Consider the following 20,597-nt stretch of genomic DNA (forward strand, 5'->3'; position numbering starts at 1 on the left):
ATGACACCCTCTCAAAGCCCACTGTCTTGCTTTTCTCTTGCATGTGAAGTGAAACCTTGCAGAAGAAATGTTTTAAGAAAGCTCAAAATCATACCTGAATAAAATGGATAAAATTGGCAGGCTAAACTAAATCCATGAAATAAAATGTAGTTTGTAGAATTGAGAATTAAAGGTTAAATCCCCACTAAATCACATGCTACAGCAGTAGTTCTCAAAGTGGGGTGTGGGCCCCAGTGGCGAAGCATAGAGCAGGTGGGGCGTGGATCATTAAGGGAAAAATGTGGAGTGAAAAAAAGTCGAATGAATGTGGGAAAATAAACAAGAATTTACTGACACTATCATGCTGTCTTTTATTTCGCAAAAAACTCAACATAGATATTAGATACCCCTATCATTGCCAATTATTGATTTTAAAAAAAAGTATTGTGGTGTGTGGGGTGTGACTTTTTTTGGGCTTTAGAAGTGGGGCACAGAAAACTGCAAATGCTTTAACTTTTGAGTAAGGCTGGGCAATATTGACAAAATTAAAAATCACAATATTTTTGACCAAATACCTTGATACTGATATTTATCAATATTGCAACAATATAGGGATAGCCTATTAACACAATGTGATTGTTGGTAAATAGTCATCTGCAATGTAGATGATTTTTTAAAACTGATTTGGTAAAAGGCGAATAATAGAACAGCTATTACAGTGTAATATGTTTAGAAAATCACTTTACTGTAATGTAGCCATGAAAACCATGAAAAAACAACACTTCAGCCATAGTACGATATAACAGTATCCAAAATCAATATATATCAATATCAAGTCTCATATCACAAGATCGATATATCAATATATTGCCCTGTCCTACTGTCAAACATGATGCACTTCTGCCACAAGGCAATTGTTGGTATCACAGTGTTCTTCATCAGCTGCTATGACATCACTTATTGGGATGTGGCCAGAAGTGCTTGATTGGTTGAACCAGAGAAATGTCCACTTGTGTCAAATCCTCTTTTTTCGTATATAATTATCACAATTGATACAAATTGACTTTTATTCTCGTAAAATAATGATTGAAGCAATCAAAACCGACACTTTATAGCCCCTTTACTTAATTTCGGGTGTGCAGAGGTGGACCCTATGTATACCGGTCGTGTCTAGAAGGGAACCCCACTGTCCCTCAAGATCTCGCGAGAGTGATACATTTTAACCCATAGTATGATATATCCCTAACCTTAACAAAGTTTTTTCCGTCTCTAATCCTACCCAGATTTTAACCACTGTGTTGTCTTATTATTAAACATAGTTATTTTGTTCGAGGTGCACAATAAAGAAATAACGTATACAAATCTCGCGAGAGTTTTGCAAATCAATGGTTCCCTTCTAGATGCGACCAGTGGTACCGGCGCGACGTCGCAGTCAATGAATGTAACGTACCCTTGGCTACTTGGATGAAGGCGGTGCTAGTTGTGCCCAAGAAGCAGGGCCTTGCCTTTGTGGTTGTAGAAAGAGAAGATGGCTCCCGTTCTGGAGAAACAGCTCCCGGGCGCAGCCGGGGCAGGCGACAATAACAACGAAGATGAAGAAGGACAAAATCTTTGGCAAGTTCTGCTGTTCTTTTAACGACTTCATGGCTGTCGTGGCCCTTCTCGAAAAAGAACAACCGTTAATGGTTCTGCTTTGTCACTGCCGGTTGCTCACAATCAGACACCGGCCCGGCTAGCAGCAGTAACGTTAGCACTAACTGAAGCTGGGCGGTCAGTGTGCTAGCTAACGTTACTTCTGTTAGCAGCTCAGCTAACGTCAGCTATGCTAGCTAAGTGTACTGGACTACCGTTACTACTGATAAGCTACAGTGTAGTTAGCAGTTAGCGAGTTTTACTAATAAAGGCAATGTTGTTGAACTAACGAGTCAAGTTTGAGAGTCATTCATACTGTCAGAGTCTAGCCCTAGTTAATGTCAAGACCAACACCTAAACACTAACTAGCTTCTTTGTGCAGGATAAAACAGGCTAGCAGGAACGTTAACAAGCTAATACCATAACCGACTAACAAGTATGCAGAAAAAATAATGTTAACACTAGACTGCGCTTAGCATTGGGGATCCTACTCGTTCGGGGCATCAATTCATGGATTCAAATCCTTAGCTAAGTTGGTTGGATACTTATTTCTCACTGGTCAGTGTAGATGACTTATCATTTCCTGCTTTTTTCGTATTGTCGTGGACACATCACTGGACTAGCTGAAACAGTGCAGTAATTTTGTCTCTTGATACAAGTAATAGGTAATGTACGTTGTCCAATGTTTCGGGACTGTCACTGTGTCACTTGACTGTCAATCTGACGGCTGTACGCCATCTGTGTCTCTGTTTTTCTCAATCTGTGTGTCGTTATTTCTTGTAGGTCCTCAATACTGTCTGAAGTTTCAACTAGATCGAGTTCAAAGTTGCCATCAGGAAAAAATATCCTGGTATTTGGTAAGAATCACTCAAGCCACATGATTGAAAGTATATGCTTCTGTTGTGTTTGCAGTAGTGGTGCACAATAAATATCGAGGTTAATCACGTAAAATTTGTACTATTATTTATGTTATTATTATTTTTATAATCATTGTTTTGTTTTCATAGTGATGCCAGTTAGATTGGTTAGGTCAGGGTTATGAAATATTAAGTAGTCCATCTTTCCTGACTGCATCTTTACCTTTCTTGCCTTCAGTTGTGTATTCATTACAGGTTATATGAACTTATATTCAGAATGCAAAAATGTGAATCTATTGGTTATCTTATTGGTATCGGTCATGTGAAACAGGAAACGGGTATCAGCCTCTAAAAGTCAATATCATGCATCCCTAGTTTGCAGCGCATTTGAGATGGTCAACCCTGAGGGGCATGAATGGCCTGCAAACTTCAAAACCACACTGAACTGACAAAAGCTGATGATTGTACATTAAAACCCTTCTGACTTTTCAGATGGGCTAAACTCTCAGCTGTGTTTCTTCCCACACTCTTGAAAAGAAGTCATAATAAATAGAAAATACAGAGAAGTATTCTCAGGTGGGGGCATAGTTATGTGGGATGGCCTTCCAAAAATGTGAAAAATACTGTTACTGAGTAGTGAGTATGTATGAGACATTGCAGCCTCTGACAGTCATGAGAACATGTGCATTGTCATTGCATTGGAGGCGTAAAGATTGTGAAGTTTTTATATGTTTTTGTATTGGCAGTAAGTTTAAATGTTGATTTCTTTATACATCATATCCATATTATTCTTAAATATCCATTATGTAATTGAACAATTTAACAACTGCTACTAATAATAATGAATACTGTCATATTTAAACAAATGAATAAAATGTCTTGCAGGTGAGGATGGATCAGGAAAAACGACACTTATGGCCAAACTTCAAGGAGCTGATCACAACAAGAAAGGGAGGGGAATGGAGTATCTGTACTTAAGTGTCCATGATGAAGACAGAGATGGTCAGTGCTGCTGCCATCTGCTTTTCTTTGGCTGTTCTGCAGCAGTAGCCCTTACAAAATAAAAGTATTTTAAAACAATATTTGTATCACTTGTATTTAGCTAGCATTTTGTTTTACTTTCGCAGACCTTACTCGCTGTAATGTGTGGATCCTGGATGGAGACCTATACCACAAAGGCCTACTCAAGTTTGCCGTTTCAGCGCAGTCACTATCAGACTGTCTAGCTGTGTTTGTTGCGGATATGTCACGGCCATGGACCATTATGGAGTCGCTGCAGAAGTGGGCCAGTGTGCTTCGTGACCATGTGGACAAGCTCAAGATCCCACCTGAGGACATGAGAGAATTGGAGCAGAAGAGTAAGTAATGTTTGACTTTATGGTCTGTGTTCCTCGCATTATGGATGGTATCGAAATGAAATCTTCAGTGATGTGTACACTGATGATAAACACAAGGCTTTTATTTTGAAAATGTAGCCCTTAGCTTGCTGTAGAAGGTTTTTTCCCTGCTGGACCTAGCTAGACACTCATAAACCTGTACCAACTTTTAAAAGTTTGGTTTGGGTCACTCTGAGCTAAAATACTATGAACAGCAGCACTTAGTGTCATCAAAATGGGCCTTTGTTGCATTAAAACAGAACATTGGTTAAGACTGATATATGTATGGAGAGGGCTCAAAGGAAAGAGCACTCAAAAGATGCCTGAAGCATCCCAGGGTGGAAGAAACGGTAGGCTTACATAAGAGCCGAACCCCTTGCTGACTGGCGGCTGGGAAAAAAGGAGAGACTGGTCGCTGCATAGCACAGAAGACAAGCACTGTATAACATTACACATTGTCATGGATGTTTCTAGGTCATCATCAGAGAGGCCCATGATCCTCAGCTGTGTGTTCTTGCTGGAGGCGAGTTCTGCAGATCAATGAGTGTGATGCACTCAGATGTTGTTCTCCTGTTAATTTTAGAGCTGATAATCTCCCGTTTATGAACAGTTCTTTTGTATTTGGGAAGATTGTTGCTTTTCAGAGAAGTTAGTTAAGCCTGTAGGGTTTTACAGAAGGATCTTGTCTGCCTCCAAAGTTTGCTTGCTGCTGTTGCTCTTAAAGGTCTGAAATTAGTTCTTGCAAAGAAGTCAAATTATTAATCATTGTAAATAAATTTGACAGAAAAAAAAAGTTCTTGACATACAACATGTTAAGGCAGTAGTAGTAGACAAGTGGTAACATGAAGTGTAATCTGCTGGCAAACCTGTGAACAAGAAAAGGGAAGCTGCTATGCAAGTGATGACAAAAGCACATTGGTAATTACACTTCAAGTGTGTATAATGACTTTTTAATGGGTTAGCATTTTCAACTTGTTTTACTGACTTCTTTCAGTTCAGATAGTGATATTAGTTAAGCGTAGTCAATTCATACAATGCACTATAAAGGAAATACTCCTGGAGTTTATACATTAGATCTTGTGTTCAGTTGATGTAGGCTTGAGCATTCATTCCAGTCAATGTGCAATTGTAGTGTGTATCTATACTGTGTAGGCATGGGGGAAATACTTGATTCTTGCATCGCGATGCGGACGTGAAAAATTCTGAATCAGTTCTTAGATCATTTCTAACTATCAATTAACATGAAGTTGATAGAAAGAAAAGGGTGGAACTCAGCTGTGAGGGCAGCCCAGCACCCGGACAGTCTACAGCACACACACTAGAGTTATCAGCAGAGGAAAACAGGGCGATGTACTTGATCTTCTCAGAAGACAGCAGTTGCAATAATGTTTTAATTTAATGTCAGAATAATTGCATCTGCGAGTTGAACGTGAATACTCTTTACCATCACCCAGAGACATTGAGCAGCATCAGCTGTAACAAACGAGAGTACCTGAGCAACACACACAGCTGCATTAAACAACTTCGACCAACTCTGTGATGCAGAAAATAACTCACAGCTCAGACTGTTTCACCTCAAAAAGTCTGTACCTGCTCTGCATGTTGGACATCGAGGTCTTTCCTCAGAGCTCACGGTGCAGCAGAGAGACTGCTCTCCACTGCTGGAGACATAACATGAATAGCATGGAGCTTCCCTGAGTTCCCTGAGCTTCCCTCTCTGGAGCTTGAGACCCCCCCTCACATTCAAGAGAAGGCATCTCTATATATGATATCTACAAAACTCAGCAGTTCACTCCAAAACAGTCTAGATGGATAAATAGCACGATGGATCATAGGAAAAATATGTATTTTTGATTTTGGGGTGAACTGTTCCTTTAAAACCTGTTTGTCAGATTTCTGTAGGGTTCCTCCTTCTTTCTCTCTTTGGCCAAATATTTTGACACCACCCACTGATATGGTCAGATTTCCAGTTTAGCAAAGACATGTCATCCAGATGAAGCATCTTCCAGCATGTCGATGGTGATGTCAGTAGCAGCTTTATGAGACCTAGTCAGATTATGTATTTGTGGATAAGAGTGTGCGAGTGAGAGAGACAGGCTGATAGACAGACTGGGAGTGTGTGTGTCAGTGGCTTTTGTCCAGGGAGTCTTGCAGACGTCTTGCATCATGGTTCCCTCCCCTCCCAGCACCAGCGTCAGGGAGAGGAAGAGACATAAACTTGAGTGGGTCTGAATACAGTCAGTGGGCCGGGCGTTCTGACTCCTGGTGTGCTTGTAACTGAAGTAGGCTGACTGCTGGAGTCCTCTGAAGTCAAATTACAGAATCGGCCTATTGCTGCCGGGACCACACGTTGAAATGAGAAATATTTCACTCAGAGACTTCTGTGGTAGTGTTGAGACAAGGATTTTTTAAGCTACAGTATCTGCGACTGGTGTGTAGGCAAATATCTCTGGTATTTTGTTTTGACTCAAGGTCTGCTTCACCTAAATTAAAGGAAACAAGTAACCTGACAGCTGTAAGAAATGTTTTAGCCATGAGCCAGTAACCTTAAGGAGTAAACAGTTTAAGACTGATGCAAATGTTTGGCTTATTTGACAACTGCCAGTGAGACCAGATTTGCTCATTTTACATTTAGTTTTCCAGAAAAGACTCCTTTATTTGTAGCTGAACTCAGGCTTTGTCTTGCACTGATACCTTTCAAGAAAGAAAGACTGCCAGTTTTGTCCACAGGTGCCTCCACAATCAACACAACAGGAAAGTTCCTACGGTATATTTAATTTATTGAAGGCCTGCAGTCCTCAGTTATGTGTGCCAATGCATGACCTCACCTTTGTTTGTGGAACAGATAAATAGGTCTTAGAGGGGCAAAGTCTGTCTGTCTCTTTCACTTTGTATTTTATAGTGATACTCCACCCATGATCAGTCAAATCAAAACACCCATACAGAGTACTCAAATCATCCTCAGACACTGTTGAGGTGAAGACAGAGCACCATGATGAAGGGATGGCAGTGCAGATTATTTTTAAGTGAGGCTTTTTGCTTGTAACTACTCATATTTTATTATATGGTTTTCTGACAAGACAAAAGACATTCATAAAACATATTTACAATTCCTGAAAATGTTAAATGCAAAGTAAATATTGTCAGGTTTTGATCTATGCCTTCTTGATTTTGTCCCTTGCCTGTTTTCATTCAGTAAATCTACTAAATGTGTGCCAGTTTCAAGACCCAGCAGACCCCCTGTGTAGCTTTAAGTCTCTGCACTGAAAAAGATTACATGAAAGTCTTGACTTTTAGCAGTCATTCAGATTTGTCAAATTAGGTCCATGTATCCATTAACTTTAGGTAGGACAAAAAAGACAGTCATTCTTGTGAATCTTCCTTTGTAATGGTGTAAGATCACCATGTTAAATTCCTGCTCTTAAACCCTACATATTTGTGCATATGCACTGGATTTGTGTAATCCTGTGTCCAAGGAGGGCTCCCCTTTAGATTGCTTGTAACACCAGTTCTTGCCCTATATACTAAATCCCATGTATAAAAGTAAAGGAGGCTCAAAACAGCAAGTCAGTCTGGCTTTGTGGGCTGTCCCCAACTGCATTCTCAAAGCTCCTGAGGAAGTAGGGCAAAGCTTCCTGCATATAACCCCTCCTCCCCACCACCATCTCACACCACAGCTTCATAAACGTCTGGACAGCTGGGGCAGCAAACCAGACTCTCCAAGTGGCTCTGTAGTTATAACAGAGGTATCGCCAAAAATGATACTCATGCACCTAAAATAAATTGCATGTTGGGGCTATGGAGATGTTACCAAAAGAACTCTGATCTTGTGTGTTTTTTTTTACTGTATTGGGAGTTTATTACAGGCACAATAATGCAAAGTGAAGAAATTCGCAGCAGGTTTGCTAAATGTGTTGCTGATGCCTCACACATTTATAACTTACGTTTTGCACATAGTTTATTACTTTATATAACACAGTGTGTTATTCTGTGTTATACTCTGTTAAATGCATGTTGTAATAGGTCATTATGCATCTACAGAATATTCCAAAGTGCAAACCAATTCAATACCAGTTAGAGAAAGACAGGCATTTTTATTTGAGAAGAGGAATAAATGCACAGGTCTGCGTGCACTATTGGTTCCAGTTTTTATATCAATCTACAGGTACACGATGTGATTGCCTTTCTTACTGATGGGTGAGGCAGATAAAGACTTTGGAAACTGAACTAATCTTCATATTTATTGGGCTCATCTGTAGCTGTATGTTCTGTTCACTAATGGTCTGAATTCTTATTTTATTCTCTTTATCTTTCCGCTAGTGATGAAAGCGTTTCAAGAGTATGCAGAACCGGAGGATGCCAACCCATCCTCCCCACAGAGACGGGCCCCAACAGCCGGGGAAGACGAGGCCGTTGTGCTACCACTTGGGGACAATACACTCACACACAACCTGGGCATTCCAGTGCTAATAGTTTGCACAAAGGTAAAGAATTCACACAGCCACAAAACTCTTACTCTATCTAGAGGTGACTAATGTTTTTGTGATGCTATACAAGGTTTTTACAAATCTATCAAACCTTCTCTGACCTAATACTAAATCCTTGTGACCAAAGAGCCAAAAGAATGATACCATAAAGATTTAATACTTAGTCATGGCGATGTAGTACAACAATTTTTTTAATTTGCTGTATAAGAAAACAACCTGTGTTAAGACAAAAAGAGATTGATTAAAAATTAGGACAGGGACAATACATGTATCTCCTAATTCAATACTATCGCCATACTTGGGTGCTGATTGTATGTGTATGTATTGCGACTCTTAAGTATTGAGATTCTACAAGTACTGTGATTCAATATTTTGATTTACTGAGATTTTTGTTTGCTTTTTTTTAACAGTAGACCATGAGAAAAACTTTAGTCATACACTTGTAGAGACTGTATATCATGATATAATTTTCCAAAAACACTGCACATCACACATCAGTCAATCTTTGATTTTTCTATAATCAACATCATTGCTATATTACTTATAAAATTAGTAAATAAAATACTTGAACTATGCAGTAAACTTAAGCTGTTACTGATCATCAAGCTAGTGCCATATGAAATTTAAAAAATAAAACAAAACATTAGGTCAAAACGGATAGAGCCCCTGAAAACTGCCCACAGTACAAAGAGCCTTGAATTTTTTATCATCATTTACATATGAAATTAAACTTTGAAACTGTTCTAAGTTTAACCCTTTGAGGTTGCTGTAACTGGTCAATATCGAGTGTTGAACCTGCATAACTTACTACATAAATTACACAACTTATTTTTGAATGCACTTATTAAGTCATTCTCCCTTGTGATCAGTTCGTGTGAAACTGAATTTTGAGTTTGAGTTTTGACCCTTTTGAGGTTGCTATGCTAATTTCCATTAACTTATCATTGGGAATTCCCATTACATGTTAGCATTGAGCTAACAAACTAAGCATTTATTTATACATATAAAAAATGATTCAGGAATCACAAAAAATATTCACAATTTAAGAAATTTTTTTTCTCCCACCCCTATTAAAAAGTACAACTTCCCATATTTCATAGATGTAGCCTCCACAAAGTTGTTTTTTGACAGGATATATCTACAATCACACTATACCATGTATTTGCCTTCAGTGAGCCATTGCCCATCAAAGTGAGTATCCCCAGAGAAGTCTAGGAATACTTATCTTAGAATAAGGCCAACACCACTTGGTTCACCTCCAAAGTAGCATCTTGCCACCTTCTCCTTAGTTGCTGAATGGTTTTCCAGAAACTCTTTTGGGACACCTGCAGTTGTGGTCCATAACTCCTCTAAACACTCCACCAACCATGGGCTTAGCCCTAAGTTGCCTGAGATAAACAAGCACAAACAGCCTCCTGTAACACCTTGACAGACACCATCACTGCTGGTTTCTTCTGACAGGTTCTTAAATTGCCACCATTGTGAACACAGACCCTATGGAAGGGCTTTCATTACCCCCTGATACATTTTTTATCGGATGGCTCAGTTTTATGTTGTGGTTTGTGAGGCAGTATCCTCTAATAAAAAGTTGCCATTATACTTGCTTGTTAACCCTCCAGGCAAAGACTAGTGCAGAAAAACAGACTGAAGCCATCAGCAGAGCTTCACATGCTAGCTGTGAAATGTGTGTAACTAGAAATTGGTGAATGCACCTTTTTTATCTGTAGTGCCTTTGTCTAGCCCTTGTCAGAGAAAAGGTTATGAGCTGGCAGAAAAAGTCATTGTTCAAGACCATTATTTGCTGTTTGTCACTTATCAATAGATATTTTTGAAATATTGAAATCTTTTGACTTAATTATAAAACTGTCGTCAGTCTTCTTTATAACCTCACCCCACCACCAGTGTTTCCTCTCCAATTGTACAGTCCTGGCCAAGGGGAGCTCCCTCCAAAAATCCCCTAGATAACACCAAATATCCATTCAGTTGGAAATCAATGATTTGGTTTTGTTCTGCGTTTCATGCACACTATGTTCATGAAGTGCTAATGTTTTGCAAAGGTCATAAGTTGCATGGCTTATTTTTAAATGCAGCTTATTAAGTCATCCTCTCCTTGTGATCACTTTGTGTGAAATCTTGAATGTACCAGGTGAACAAGATTGAACCCAAATATAATTGCAGACTTCCTGTTGCACCATCTGAGTGAAGCCAGCCATATCAATATGCAATAGCATCAGGCCTGAAAAAAACATTACAGGGGAAACACTGATCTGATGATTAATCATGTGAGCATAGAGGTGGAAATAACGGTTGTCATATTAAGAGTCATTTGTAGTTGTACACATGAAAATCTCTGCACAGAGCCTCCCAAGGGCAAGTTTGCACCCATGTACTCATTAAACAGTGTGTTCATCCTCATATCCACACCAACTCCTTCCTCAGTAATTCGCTGTCATTGCTCTGCTAAAGTTCTGTGCTGTGAATAACTTCTTTTGACAGTTACGTTTTACTAGACGCTTAAGACAGGAAAAAAATGTGGAACATGAAAGCTCTCAGTCAGTGTGGATTGACAGGTTTTTAGGAATAAAATCTATTTGTCCCTAGAATCACAACAGAAAACACTGTCATTATAAAATGGGCTTAAGACAGAGAGAGCAGTGTAATCTAGTTCACATGTTTGTGAATGTTGACATTTTATTGTTTGTGTAATGGAAATATTTATCTCTTTCCCTCTTTCAATCTTTTATTCTTCAGTGCGATGCAGTCAGCGTACTAGAGAAAGAGCATGACTACAGAGAGGAGCACTTCGATTTCATCCAGTCCCACATCAGGCGGTTTTCCTTAGAGTGTATCCTTTTAATTAATAATTCTTTGTAATTATATCACAATAGTTTTTATATTCACAACATTAAATGTTACAGTATTGTCACATTGAACAGAAAATGGGTCAGGTTTTGTTTATATTGTCCATGATATTTTATATTTATTTTCATTACTGCAACAGTTGCTGCCTTAACTGAATTACACAGATGGAGCTGGCCTGATCTATACTTCAGTCAAAGAGGAGAAGAACCTGGATCTGCTTTACAAATATATAGTACATAAGATGTATGACTTCCAGTTCACCACACCTGCCTTAGTGGTGGAGAAGGACGCAGTGTTCATGTAAGTGAAACTAGAGGTGCACTAGTTTACCATAATGTTTTCATGGAACATACTAAAACCAAATACTCATTTTTATTCTAAGGAAGCAGTCTACACAATTATCAATAACTGCATCTTCCTTTTTTTCCAGTCCATCTGGATGGGATAATGAAAAGAAAATTGGGATTTTGCACGAAAACATCACAACAGTCAGACCCGAAGATCCATTTGAAGATTTTATCACAAAGCCTCCAGTACGAAAGGTATGGCAGTGCAAATCCTTGCAGAATGGATACTTTTAGGTTGATATTACAACAAAAAGTACTGATTAAATAACTGCATTCCTTCTCCTTTACTCTTCTGAACAGCTGGTTCATGACAAAGAGATAAATGCAGAGGATGAGCAGGTATTCCTGATGAAGCAACAGGTATGTCAGTTTTTCTTAAATATTTCATGATTTGTGTCACCAGAGGCTGTTTTTGAAGCGTTTAAAAAACTGAGATTGACAGTGTCTTAATGCTCTTTGAGGCAAAGTTTCACAATCAAATGAAATGTCATCACCTGATCAAAGTGAATTACATAATATGAAAGTTTTTAATCTTCTGAGTGTTATTGTTAGCATGATAAAATAGAGTTCTAAGTTGTCTGTGTCACAAAGATATCTCAAAAAACAACAAATAGATTGGGCTAAAATTCACTGACCAGCTAGACCAGTCATCTGTTAAATTTCAGTGGTGATCCTGAACTGGCATTTTCATAATTAAACAAATTTGGCTGCTTATACCCATGTGCTGGTGAACATCTGAAACTTCCACAAAATGAGTAACATTGCCTTCACTTCCTTTTTTGTGGACAAAATAAACCAGGAAGGCAGTCAAAAATAAACACTCAAGTGAGGCCTCAGCCTGGCAGGTTAGAGAAGTGTTCACTGTTAGTTGAGGTTTCTTTATATCAAATGATTCCCTCTACTTTTATTTGCACTGGCTGCCTTTTGTATTTGTGGGCATCTAAAGAAAAGTTTGTACAGGGGCTGATGGAAACTGTCTGATATCTACTATCTTGTCCATTATCTTACTAACATCATGCAGGCTTTCAAAATGAGATAAATGGTATAACTGTGTATGTTTGTTTTAAATTGGTTTTTCAGAAAATCCACAATTGGTGAAACATGTATGTTAGCAGTATCCATTTTGGTCTTGTTCTTTCTTTTCAAGTGTGCACAGGAATGTAATTTTGTAATCATAAACCATGTCTGAATTGAGCTATTCACTTTGTAATGCTTCTTTCTTTTTTCTCGCTAACAGTCTTTGTTAGCAAAACAGCCAGCCACACCAACAAGAGGAGCAACAGTAAGTGTCTGAACACCAATGTGAAATATTAAAAATATATGAATACATCAACATGTTGACTTGGCCAGAATAAGCTGGTGAAAACCAGATTAGTCAACTTTGTCCTGAAGGTCTGTTTGTGACTCCAGTCTTGCTCTGTGTTGTGTGTTGCAGGAGTCTCCAGGACGGACAGCATCAGGTTCTCCCAGGCCCGCGGGTCGTGCTGGCCAGCCCACCGTGGCCAGTGGCTCGCCAATGGCCGCCGTCAAAAAGCCTGACCCCAACATGAAAGGTAGGAGGCTCTGAGTGCTCATTTGTTTTCATAGGTGATAATTGAGGATCATACTACTACCCTAGTTTGTCCCAGGGGCCTCTACAGTCCTTTCTGTTTGATTCAGGATTCTTTTGATGTTTGGATCCATGGTCCTTTCTATTCATCTTTGATCCCTGATCTGTAATGAGCAAAACTTTTTTTTTTGTAAGTGCTGCAATATTGCCCCCAAGAGGTAACAACTAAAATAATCCACATAACAATAGATTCCCACACCACCTCATGAGCTGGCCTCCCGTAAGGAGAAATATTGACTTTCCTTCCATCATTAAGAACAGTAGGGGGCAAGCGCATTCCAGCCGTGAAAAAACAGGTTTAACTAGATTTAATAGAGGTCTGTTAATGCTCGCCTGTTGAGGTATTGAGTTGCGATGTTGTTAGTGGAATTAAAATTGCATGCATGCAGCTTTTTTCTAGACTTTTTTTTCACTCTGTGTCAAAGGAAAGTTCTGTGCAACTTCATCCACACATTTCAACTGTATCATCACATCTGTATCACCACATAGTTCCCCAATAAAGGATACATTGAGGAGTACTTCCTTATCCAGATCAAGGATCCTAAGATAGAAGGTGTCATATGCTGTGCAGATTGTAAAGCCCTCTGAGACAAACATGTGGTTTGAGGGTGGTGCACATACCAGAGAGAAACACACCACCCCTTACGAGTTAAAGGGCTTTTGTCCTGAACTTAACAAGATGAAGAAATGGCCTTATTTTGCAAAAAGGTTGATTGTACATGGAGGAGCAATGGATGCATATTTGAAAAGGAGTAACTGAATCTGTCCCAGATTGCTGATTTGGAATGACTACATTGTATAATCTGTTTATAATCAGTCCATGTTCTCAGTAGTCTTAGTGTTGAGAAGGTAACTAGCAACTTAGTAATTATGTGTAGTGAGTGATGGCTTTTATCAAGTCAGAGTATGTTAAGCCTTTTAAAACAGCAGTTTGTAATCTTGTGATTGTTCACAGTTTTAACAAGGGAGATGTTTAATAATACAGAAGTGATTTTAAGTTTCATGTTTCTCCTGCAGCGGGGGCTGCCAATGAGGGAGTGCTGGCTAACTTCTTCAACAGTCTGTTGAGTAAAAAGACTGGAGCCCCAGGGAGCCCAGGAAGTGGAGCGGTTGGAGCTGGAGTGCAAGGGTCTGCCAAGAAAACAGGTACAATCTCTGATTCCAGTACTCTCACCTCTAACCTCTTTCTATTTTTAAACCTTCTCCCTTACAGGTTATTAGAACAGTTAGTAAAGCATTATTGTTGAGTTATAGCACCATGTGCATTTAGATCCATCTCAGAGCATGGACTGCATGCACACTTAAGTCAAGAAGAGAAGAGTTAGAAAAACAGGGCCTTTTGTTGATAGCGGCTGTGGACCATTTTGCTGTTTGGAGTTTTATCTCTACAGTCTGAGAAAGAAGGTTAAAACAGGAGAAAAAGAAAAGTTGTCTTCTTTGACTGAACTTCTGACACCCGAGGAAACTTGTGACAGGCCTGTATGCACCAAACCTCCAGTCATGCCCCCATTAAACTAATGTCACTCACTCCACGTCTTAATATCCCGCTGCTCTCTCACTCCACTAATTTGTTTACCTGTTATTTTATTTGCGTAACCTCAGCTGTTTTGCATGTCAGCAGTTCTTATTTTCAGTTCCAGCTCTTTGTTATATTATTGAAATATAACAAATTCAAGTACTCTTTGTGAAATGGCTGACTGTACCCCAGAGAAACATTGAAGGAAACATTGCATAACTCATCTCTGTCTGAGACCACTGACATGTACTTTTTGTTCCAGCGCTGAGCAGTGTTAACATCTTTGTGAGACCCAGCTGAGAGGATAATGCATGACTACATGTTCCCTTTGTCTGATGATTAGTTTTGCATGTGTGTTAACTGTGGCAGCAAGCCGCCAATCTCCAGCATGGGACTGCATCACCATCCAACCCCCATCCATCCGCTTGCTGGCCATAGAAAACTGTTAATTTATGAATACATACAGACGCTACAGGAGATTACTTTTGGACTTTGTCTCCCATTTTTCCCAAGGGCAGAAGCCGGGTTTGACTGACGTCCAGGCCGAGTTGGACAGGATGACTCGCAAACAAGACTCCATGGTTTCAGCTAACAACATACCACCGCCGACAGAGAACGAAGCGTGAAGGCAACAAAAACAGCTGCATCGTCCACTGCATTAATACTCTGGAAAAAAACATGTACATGTGAGCATAAAAAATTGACCAAATTCCCAATGTCTATATCAGTCAGCGCACACAGTGGTTTCACCAAAATGAGATTTAGATGCTATCAAATGTTTTGGTGTTCTGGTGAGATGGGAAGAGAAGAAAGAGGATGGAGGTGTTAATGAGATGATACGTGCTGAAGGCTTGGCTTTATTTCTGTCCTCTCTTCCACTGTAAATGTTATTTTGTGAGGGGTGTCAGTTTATGGAAATGCGTGCACACTCCCTGACAGCCAACCTGATGTGCTGGGCTGCAGGCCCCCCAGATTCCTGGGGTGTAACACCCTCCTCATGGGGCTTAAAGAGTGGAAATATTACTGGTCCTGCAGCCTCTGGTTCAGCTTTTTTTCATGGAAGGAATTTGGTTGTGATTGGAAAGTTATTTAAACTTTAAATGTATTCATTGAGAAAAGTAATTAAAATACTTGCAAACATATGTAGTATGTAAAAAATGTTGGATATGATACTGATGTATTTATACAAAGTTCCTCCTTTTTATTTTATTTTGTGCACCATTTATCGGTTTAAGGAATCATTCATCTGTATCGCTTAACATCATGACACTAATATGACAAGTCCAGATAGCTGATAGCACATCATATCATTTGCCCTAATCATCTCGAAGGATTCTGTAAATATAAATACATACAAATCTGTTCAGGTTAACTTTGATTTTGTATAAAAATGCAATTCTGTCCAAATTCTGCAAATAGCTTCTTTGACTAAATGAGACTGGTTGGGATTTGACAGGTTTAGTGGCTGCAACAGAATTTATTTAGCTACAGGTGTGTATATTTGGGGAGGGGGTTGGGCAGCATCTTTCCTACTATAACTCCTAAGTGCCTCGCACAGTTAGCTGTTTGTGTCATAGTAGAGGTGCTTGTCTACATAAGAGAAAAATGCACTGTAGCGCCATCGGTTAAAAAAGGTTTTTGTCCATTTCTTGTCATCCAAATAATTTATTTCGTTTTACATTTTTGTTAATGTACAACAAGCCTGTGGTCTCTGTTATTTTTCAGAAAAGATTTCTGTGGCCTAGTTGATAGTGTTCAATAGAGCAATAGATTGAATGCCTTCATACAAACTGTTCAAGGCTGCTGATATTAAGAAGAAACCACACGATGGAACTTTTGGGTCCCCCAGATGAACACTTACTGTGGTTGAAACCACTCGCTTTGCAGCCAAAAGACACACAATGATTTGTTGTGGTTTTGAACAAAATGAGATGTTGTATCGACAGCACTGTTCTCCTTTTGGTTTCACATGTTTTATTCTCGCATGTCAGTTCAAACATTCCCAGTTTCTACATGAAGTAGCTGTAGGAACACATCCCTGTAGGAAACCTGTTTGTTCAGTCAGGATAATTTTTTTTTTTGTTTCATTCTCTTTCAGTGCCCATTTCAAATTACAGCCTTTGCCTTCAATGTACAGCTAACAGTTTGTCACACTGGGCACCCTGCCTGCCTTCACAGGAATGCTCCTAATTAATTTGTGTGTCCTTAAGGGGTTGCTTAATTGTCTTATGTAATTTCTCTTCTTTTTTTTAACTAAACCATGATACTGTACCATATCAAATAACCTGTAAGAATATTTATGGTTTCATGATGCCATAATCTAATCAAAATTAATTAAATGTACATTATCATTCTTAAGTCTGTATGCAAGGCCCTACTTAATCCTATGGATAGTGTACTTCAGTAGCTTTCACAGAATTAATAGCAAGTGTGAAGAGAGCAGCTATTTGCTATTAAAATAATAATAGCAAAAAAGGAAAACTGGAGTGAATTGGAACATGGAACCAAAGATGCATATTAGTCACTATTTTCTGCTTTTATAGTCTGTAATCATCCATAAGATTAACCAGCGGCCATTTTTTTTTGTCCTACTCATGCATGGAGCCCTTGCATTCCAAACTTCAGACCTGCCTATGAATCCTATAAAAATGGTAGAAATGCCTTACTCCACTCAACCATATCAGGGGTTTCAGGAGTCAATAAAATACCATAATTGTGTACAATAGATTATGGTAAATTCTCTAAACTGATCTAAAATTAAGATTTAACTTCTCTTTTTATTTGCTCTCTAAGGGAATAACCACACAATCGTGTTTGTGTACAGTCTGCATCTTTTCTGGATCTACTTTTGATCAAAATTAAGCTCTTATTTTTTATTTTTACTTTATTTTTCCCTGTTTTTGTTTGTGACTGGGTGGAATGTGCACCTAGGGGGCTGTTGCCGAAGTGAATGAAGCACAATTTTAAGAACAGTCAGGAGCAGCACCGCCACATGTTGAAATAAGCACTTTTCCTTGGACAGGTTTAAGATACAGAATGCATTGTTTCCCTTTTTGCCTTGCCTTTTTAGAACATTTAGCAATGAACCTAGAAGTTAACCAACACAGTAAAACTTCACTATTTATCTACATTTGCTGCTTAAGTTATGAAAGGTGCCCCGGGTGGTTAACTATAGAATTACCCATTTCTGCTGGTGATATTGTACATTTAACATCAATCCTCATAACACCTATTGCTAGGGATGTTTTTTTTTGGGACATCTTGAAGTAGATAAACCAAATAAATGTCCATTCATTTTCAGGTTTGTCCTTTTTTCCAATGAAATGCCCCCATGTTTGTGTTTACATCCTAGTTTGGCATGTTTTTGTTTTTGTTTTGACACTCTCTGTTTAAAATAATTTTGAAATCTCACCCTAACCTAATTGACCACACTAGTATTTCTTCATAAAACGTGGCCACACTTGTTAAAATTGGCATGTAACTGAGTGGAATGAAGTGCTCTCATGCTGCTTGGTTTCAAAGTTGCACTTGCTCTTTGTAAAGATTGGATGTTGCTCCCATGATTGATTATTGAACAGATGTGGTAACTTTTTGTACTCAACCGTCAGTTGGAAACAACTGCTTCTTCACATCCTAACTGAATTGCCTTCAACCACTATCGACAGTCTACACCTATATAAGACTTTGAGCTTCTGCTTCCAGTCCTTTTGTATTCAGGATATCAAGACATTGTAAGCACATGGCTGGCTGCATTTTTGTGTATCCTGAGTTAATTCAGAAGTTTGATTGTATGACTTTAACACAATTCTGTAGCCTCTAAGCTGCCATGTGGACTTAAGCTTCTTATGCCGACAAAGATAAGGAAAATGTTTATCAGACCCCTGGCTTCAATAAAAATCAAGAATCCAACATTTGGTTGACTTTCACATTTTTGGCTCTATTTATTGATTTTTATGTTACGACAAAATACGGTCGCCGGAACTGAACAATTCAGCTTCAGTCACTACAACTTCTGACTCCACCCCCACATTAAAGCATAAAACACTGAGATAATGACTTAAGTAATTTATAACTATAGAGATGTAAATAGAAAGTGATAGATTGTTCACCGTTGCATTGTCACAAACCAAAGTCTGTTTATTTGCACATCTGTAAAATAGAATAAAATTCAAAATAGATATATTGTAGTTGTAACAAATGTGCTAATGATAATATTGTAGAAGACCTAATGTATTGTAATTCAGTATGTATTTTCCACCAGATTCGCACTATGAAAAATTTATACTCTTCATTCAAATCCGAAATGGATCATTTCTCAAATCAAATAAATTGGTGTTTATGCAGATCCAGGCAAAAATATTCAAGTGCAAGACAGAAATATTACTAGAAAGTACAAAGGAAAGTAAGAAGGCCGCACATTGTTTGGCTCCAAATAAATATTTTAATTCTCTATTTTTAGGACATTCTCTTAAAAAGAAATGCTTTGATATTCCTCAGGTAAATGACAAAGAGAACATATCCTAAAAAAGAAAAAATATTTATGCCTCTGAAGGGGCATGCTATAAAAGGTTTGAAAACCACTGTGCTATTCCAAAGACTTCACAGTGAATACCAGTTTGCAATTCTGAACATTTTGTTGGCTGATTGACATTGCCAAGGTGAATCTGCTCATTTGTATTGTACATTTGAGCAGACTCTTCAAAAACTCAAAAACCAACTGAACTGAAAATACTGCCAATGCACTGGTAAGATAACCAGATAACTGCACTGCTTCATTAAAGGATAATAGCTGTTTGGATGCAACAGGCGGATTTTCCCAGCAGCCCTAGCCATCTACTATCACCCTGGCAACCTTGTAATACCACTAGATACCACAGGAGGGCGGTGAGGTACAGGGAAGCACAGTGTGTTTCATTCAAGGCAATTAGGTCACTGAATTCTGAAAGCTTACTGAACATGACAGACATGACACAGGATAAAAATCCAGGATGTTTTATTGTCACACCTATCAATAAACACCACTCCAACGTGACTATATGATCTTTCATGGAGTGTCACTTGCCCTCTGAGCTGCACAGTGAGTTCTTTTAAAGGGAAAATTCACCACTTTTCATGTGGATGTCCAGTTTTGCTGTTAAATATAGTCAATTTAAGCAATAAATTCCATAGTGCATGCCATACTGACAGAGAAGGAGTTCTCCTGCTGCAAAATCTGTAGTTCTTTATGCATCCAGTGATGTCACAACGATGTAGTTGGGGTTAAAGAAGAACTTCAGACTATATTTATTTATGTTATATTTTGGCCAGCAAAGCACATGTAGGCACTGCCAGAACGACTCTGCAAGCAGGAAAACTTTGCTCTTTTTGTTGATGTAACACTCACTGAGGTTATTACAGTAGAAGCACTTTTTAAAGAAACCACTTTTGTCCACAGGTGCCTCCAAAATCAATAATATATTGAAGTTTCTTTTAGTAGCCTTAAGATGTGATGTTGCTTTTACAGCTCGCCCTTTTAACCATCTTCAAATTCCGGTTTTCTTTTCAACATATGTAAGTGAAGTGAATAGGAGAGGACAAAGTTGACTAAGCTCGCTGAACTATCATTGGAGCACAGAGCAAAAAGGGGCGGGACTTATAAAGGGTCAATGGACTACACACCATCAAAACTGATTGGATATTCTCATGAAAAGTGTCGAATTTTCCCTTTAAGAACTTGGTGGGACCATTATGTCCTATACAGCAAAAGCAGCTATATTTATTGAGGCATGGTTGCCTGTATAATGCTTTGTTTTATAATGATAACAGGGTTTTGTAGGCTAATACAGCAAAAACTATTAATATCATCACGGGCTACCCCGGAAGATGAAGTACAGTATTAAAGTCCAAAAACCAGAACTGCAGCCACAGTGTAATCCTCTGGAGAATAATAAAA

At 38.7% G+C, this 20,597-nt stretch overlaps 1 protein-coding gene across 2 annotated transcripts; it reads left to right on the plus strand.

Annotated features, from left to right (window-relative positions):
• Positions 1-1,433: 1,433 nt before the first annotated feature.
• On the plus strand, positions 1,434-15,805 carry dync1li2 (dynein, cytoplasmic 1, light intermediate chain 2). 2 transcript variants are annotated; one of them, XM_084715671.1, is made up of 13 exons: positions 1,434-1,593; positions 2,395-2,468; positions 3,354-3,470; positions 3,596-3,826; positions 8,165-8,328; positions 11,083-11,176; positions 11,358-11,493; positions 11,624-11,735; positions 11,841-11,900; positions 12,778-12,822; positions 12,976-13,093; positions 14,167-14,295; positions 15,179-15,805. In XM_084715671.1, exons 1-13 carry the CDS (start codon positions 1,508-1,510, stop codon positions 15,289-15,291), a joined length of 1,479 nt encoding a protein of 492 aa, XP_084571797.1. In that variant the 5' UTR covers positions 1,434-1,507; the 3' UTR covers positions 15,292-15,805. The 2 variants fall into 2 exon arrangements, with proteins under 2 accessions (XP_084571797.1, XP_084571806.1); XM_084715680.1 differs by having other exon boundaries at positions 15,184-15,805.
• Positions 15,806-20,597: the final 4,792 nt, after the last annotated feature.

Source organism: Lutjanus erythropterus, chromosome 1 (genome assembly GCF_056507025.1).
Source record: "Lutjanus erythropterus isolate fLutEry1 chromosome 1, fLutEry1.hap2, whole genome shotgun sequence".
NCBI classification, from domain to species: Eukaryota; Metazoa; Chordata; class Actinopteri; order Lutjaniformes; family Lutjanidae; genus Lutjanus; species Lutjanus erythropterus.